This window comes from Impatiens glandulifera, chromosome 2, assembly GCF_907164915.1.
Source record: "Impatiens glandulifera chromosome 2, dImpGla2.1, whole genome shotgun sequence".
In the NCBI taxonomy this organism is placed as follows: Eukaryota; Viridiplantae; Streptophyta; class Magnoliopsida; order Ericales; family Balsaminaceae; genus Impatiens; species Impatiens glandulifera.
The window spans coordinates 63,720,584-63,726,142 of record NC_061863.1 but is presented as its reverse complement, the minus strand read 5'-3'; the positions used below and the strand labels follow the sequence as shown (position 1 = coordinate 63,726,142).

Here is a 5,559-nt window from a genome sequence, read left to right as displayed (position 1 = left end):
TATTTAAGTAAAAATATAATCATTTAATAAATATAATTGTATCTCTTTATTAATTAATTTTCTAAAATTTAGTGTATTTAAAAAATATTTATTATATTATTTTAGTATTAGATAAAAGATTAATGTTTAAAATATATATATTTTTTAATTTAGTAGAAACTAATTTAAATATTTTTATTATTATAACTGTTTTATCTTTAGGTTTAATTTGATGATTATATTAATATATATATATATATATATATATATATATATATAAAAGCATTTTTATATATACCTAAATATTTGCATATTTAATATAGATAATTATTTATATATAATATATTGCTTTATATATTTTTGTATTTCTTATATATATAATATATAAAAAAACAAATTTAATATAAAATTAAATTTTAAAAAAAGTTTAAAAAACTAAAATTATAAAACAAAAATTTAATAATTAAAAGTAAAAGCAATTAAAAAGAGTTAAAAAAAAATAACTTTAATGAGTCAAACTTATTTTTGATTTTTAAATAAGAATAATATTTCAAACATTATAATTTATCTTTTTACTTAAATACACATATTTGATGTTTATATAATATATTATTTAATGCTTATAGAATATATATATTATTTTAATAAATTAAAAAGAAAGAAGTTGTTAGTTTGAAAAAGTTAATAAAAAAGTGAGTAATTTGAGAAAGTTAATAAAAAATAAATATTTTAATATATTAGTTTGATTAAAATTATTAAAGTATTAAATTTATCATCCAAACATTAAATTATTAAAGTAGATAGAATTAAGTATAATTTAATTTGTAAACATCTTAAGAACTTGTTTGATATTGTTTTATTAATTATTTTATGAATTAAAACTTTAAATAATTGATTAAAATAGAGATAATATTAAATAGAAAAAGTAATTAAATTTTGAAATCAAAATCCTAAACTTTAAATTTAAATTAGAATGGTATTAGAAATGTTACTGTTAAGGTCTAATGGGGGTGTGGAAATGGAGGTAGAAGAAAACCTAAGAGAAAAAGTAAAGAAAGAAAGAGGAGAGTTATCGTTTACACGTGGCAATAGGATGACGAAACTCGTCGATGATGCGACGATAGACAACAAAAACATCGAACCACGTTGCGATAGTGAGTGTAAGAGATGAGCAGCCGTTTTTTGCTTCTCTCTCTTCTAGCACAGCTTCACTCCGCATATAAATACAACATGAATATCATCGACCGAGACATGCATTCGACTGAGAGTGAGAGAGAGATGGAAAACAAACCTAACAACAACAACAACATTATCTACTTCGACTTGGATGAATGCCGTGACCGGAGGCGCTGCCGGAGAATTATAAGGGGTCTCTCTTCATCCCCCCCGCCTCACCTTCGCTCTCTAAGACCCACATTTGAACTGGCCTCCCATGTCTCTCCTACGATGCACTCTTCCCCGATCAATCTTAATTCTCACTTCTCATCCTCCTCCTCCTCCTCCGCCTCCGGGAAACAGAAAAGCCTCCAGATGTTTCCGGTCGACACCGTATCTCCGCCGGTCTACGGCTATCTGTCTATCGCCGGAAGAACTCCCGATATGGAAGATACCTTATCGGTTAATCTGAACCTTTGCTCGCCGCTGATTAACCGCCGACGACCTGTGCATTTCTTCGGTGTATACGACGGACATGGAGGGGCTCACGTAAATTTCATCTTTACAAGGAAAATAGAGGGCTATTTTAGTCAATTGAAAATCCAACCTTTTTGATTTTGTTTTTTCAGGTTTCGGCGCTGTGTAAGGATATGATGCATGTTCTTATGAGGGAAGAACTGATGCGCGTGGATATCACCGGAACGGGTGCGAGTGGTGTTTGTAGCAGAAAGGGTAAGGAGAAAAAGGATGAATTGGAGATGCCTTGGAAGAATGCGATCAGGAAGTGTTTCGAAAGGATGGATGAGGCGGCGCTGTCCTATTGTCATTGCCGCTATTCTGTCGGGCAATGCATTTGTAATCGCATGGAGCTGTCTCTTACCGGTTCCACCGCTGTGGTGGCGATGCTGACGCCGGACCAAGTGATTGTGGCCAATTGTGGCGATTCACGCGCCGTCCTTTGCAGAGCTGGGAAGTGCATTCCATTGTCTGTCGATCATAAGGTATATCAATGCGATTAAACGAAAGCTTACAGTTCATACTTCCAACAACGATTACAAAGTATAATTTCTTACATGCAGAAAGCTGATTTTATTATTATTTTTTCAATCTGGATATTTTCTCTCTGAAATCGTCCCTAGGTAGGCTTGATCCAGAATATTACTTCCGATCTATTGAAATTAATTTACAAAACAGAAGTGGATTCGCTACTTCCTTCATTTAGATCTAATTGTTGAATCGATTGGAGGAACTAGATGAATCACTTTCTTCCTATTGGTGTCTGTAATTACACATGCAATTAGATCTGTAGGGTTTTGTGCTTATGTTGTGAATATAGAACCTTCTTAGGGTTTGTTTGTAGTATGAATGTCTTATCCAGACAACAATCATTATGCCAGCAAAATTTTGATTTTCAATTTGAGAAGTTTCCCTTTATGATTATCGATCTACAACCTCCACTAACTCTAATTGTAAGGAACTTTCTTGATGAAAACAGCCTGATAGAGCTGATGAGCTTGCTAGGATTACTGCTGCTGGAGGCAAAGTCTACAACTCTAATGGACTAAGAGTGCAAGGCATCCTTGCAATGTCCAGAGCAATAGGTATACCTTGTAATCTCTTATATAAGTGTTTGAAAAATATTGTTCTTTTAACTGTCAATCCATTCATTATCTTCTGATATGGCTATGTTTTCTTTTTCTATCTTTGTTACTACCATAACATTTTAATAGCTATTTATTGTCGTTTTAATGCTATTTATGTTTTATAGTTATCTAAAGATAATTTCGAACACGACAAAAAAACTCTTTATTGAAATTGATTTGTACATCCACAAGTGAAGAAAACGACAAATCTGTTCTTTTTATATTTAGTGGTTTATGAGAATGATGTTTCTTATCACGAGAATTTCCAATTCAACTCGTGTAGTTTATCTCGTGGGATATTGATTGACTGTCATTTTTCGATAACGACAAAATAAGTATAGTAAAGTTGTTAATGTTGGTGACAAATAAAGATATTTTTTCTTACTGTACAGGGGACAAGTTTCTGAAAAAAGTGATAACTAGTGAGCCTGAGATACGTTTCGTGAAACGCCATAAGGATGATGAATGCATGATTCTTGCAAGTGATGGCTTATGGGATGTTGTGTCAAGTGAGCTTGCTTGTGAAATGGCTAGCAATTGTCTGCGACAAGGTGTGAATGCTGGTATGGGAGAAGGTTTGTTGAATGTTGGTATGGGAGAAAACAATTGTCAGCCGGTGATAAATAGTGAAGGGACTGGATTCTACTATCCATCGGCATGTGCATCAGCAGCCACAGTGATAACTCGACTTGCTTTGAGCAGGAGCAGCTATGACAATATCAGCGTGGTTGTGGTTGATTTGAGGAGGTAAAGAAAATCTGAGAGATAATCTCAAAGAAATAAAAAAGAACTCTTTTTACCTTTATATATTAAACAAAACTTATGAAGTTATCTGGCATGTTGAAGTTTCTTTTTATTAAAACCTTTGTTGTTTGTTGTGTGTTCAAGTTTACTTATGCTAAGACCTTGTTTTATGCTGAAGTTTTTATATGTTAAGACCTTGTCGTATGCTGAAGTTTTTATATGTTAAGACCTTGCTGTATGCTGTTGTTAACTATGAATTGCTTTCTTGGTTTTCAATTAGTTAACTGTTTTATGTCCGTCTTACTATCCTTAATTATATTTTAAGTTTTATGCTGTCTTTCTTTTCCTTAATTATATGGTAACTTAGTCATTTTGAAAATTTGCTTTAATTGGTTATTACAAATTTCAAGCATCATATGCTAATGTATTATTTATGGATCACTCATGAATGATGGTTCCTTTCTAAGTGTGTGCCCAACAAACTCTGTCCTGGGTTATTTTTATTCTGAAGAAAAAACATTTGAGATCGGGCTCTACACATCTCAGTGACCCTCTCCTTTTCAATTAGTAATTTCATATTTTCTTGTCATCCAATTATGAAATGTCCTGACATAAATTTTTATTTTTAACAAAAAGTAAGATAAGAAGTATAAACATTATACATTATTAGACTCTCTGATTGTACATTTATACTCTGTTTTGATAATCATGTAGTCCTTTGAAAATGAATAGTCTACTCATATGTTGTGTTAAGAGTTCTAGTGATTATTTTAGTCTAGTTAATTGTTCTTTACTGTTATCTGTGGAATGAAGTTTGTTCTTTCATTAAAAATTTGCAATTTTGGACAGCCATTAAAAATGTCTTTGTTATAACTGATGCGAGAACAATGATAATAATAATAAAAGACGGAATGAAAACGACACCCGATTTAACGTGGTATCCAGCAAAAGTGCTGACTAATCCACGGGCAGAGCCACTGAAAATATTCACTATAATCGTTAACACGAATTACAGATACTGATAGTGCAAGAAAAAACTAACACACAAGGCCTTTATTTATAGGGCCAGGTCAAGAAATTTTTCTTACTCACTTCCTATGTGGGACAAACACCAAAAAAGAATATTCTAGGCAAAGAAACCAACAAATCTCCACCTTGACTTGAATATTTCCCAGATAGCCAGATGCACCAGATGTACATTAAGTACCAGATGTGCCAGATGCATTACACTGAATGCCCAGATAAAAAACAGATGCATTACACCGAATGCCCAGATGTGACCTGCTCTGCCTCAGGCCTTGCCCCTTCAAGGGCAATCAACAGCTTCTAACATTGAGCAAGTTCAAACAGTGTTGAAACTTGCTCTGCAGAACCGGCTTGGTAAACATATCAGCTGGATTGTCTGCAGTACCCACTTTGTTTACCTTGATCCTCTTCTCACTTCTCAGAAAATGGTACCTCACATCAATGTGTTTTGTTCTCTCATGGTGAACTTGATCCTTGGTTAAGCATATTGCACTCAAACTGTCGCAGTACACTAAAGCCTGATCGTGGTGTAGACCCAAGTTACTAACCAATCCTTTCAACCAGATTCCCTCCTTAGCAGCTTCTGTCAAAGCCATATATTCTGCCTCTGTAGTAGACAAAGTTACTGTCGGCTGCAGAGTAGCCTTCCAACTCACAACAGAACCACCAAGCGTGAATACATAACCAGTCATTGATCTTCTACTGTCTACATCTCCAGCATAGTCAGAATCTGAGTAACCAGATACTAGACACTGACTATCACCACCATAACTGAGACCAATATCAGATGTACCCCTGAGATAGCGGAAAATCCTCTTCACTGCTTGCCAGTGTTCCTTACCAGGGTCTCCCATGAACCTACTGACAACACTAACAGCATGTGCAAGATCCGGTCTAGTGCAGACCATAGCATACATCAAGCTTCCCACTGCACTAGCATAAGGAACATGTGACATGTATTCCTTCTCCTGAGATGATTTAGGTGCAAATGCTACAGACAAATGTGCATTTG

At 34.1% G+C, this 5,559-nt stretch overlaps 1 protein-coding gene across 1 annotated transcript; it reads left to right on the top strand.

Annotated features, from left to right (window-relative positions):
• Window positions 1-1,209: 1,209 nt before the first annotated feature.
• On the top strand, window positions 1,210-3,528 carry LOC124925188 (probable protein phosphatase 2C 75). Its single transcript, XM_047465158.1, has 5 exons — window positions 1,210-1,683; window positions 1,764-2,135; window positions 2,630-2,735; window positions 3,170-3,340; window positions 3,377-3,528. The coding sequence occupies exons 1-5, from the start codon at window positions 1,210-1,212 to the stop codon at window positions 3,526-3,528; spliced, it is 1,275 nt and encodes a 424-aa protein (XP_047321114.1).
• Window positions 3,529-5,559: the final 2,031 nt, after the last annotated feature.

Bases quoted from the DNA above. Each gene is read 5' to 3' on its own strand.
- LOC124925188 (XM_047465158.1), top strand. From the start codon at position 1,210: ATGAATATCATCGACCGAGACATGCATTCGACTGAGAGTGAGAGAGAG. The intron at 2,136-2,629 runs GTATATCAATGC...TGATGAAAACAG, and splicing joins CATTGTCTGTCGATCATAAG to CCTGATAGAGCTGATGAGCT. The intron at 2,736-3,169 runs GTATACCTTGTA...CTTACTGTACAG, and splicing joins TGCAATGTCCAGAGCAATAG to GGGACAAGTTTCTGAAAAAA.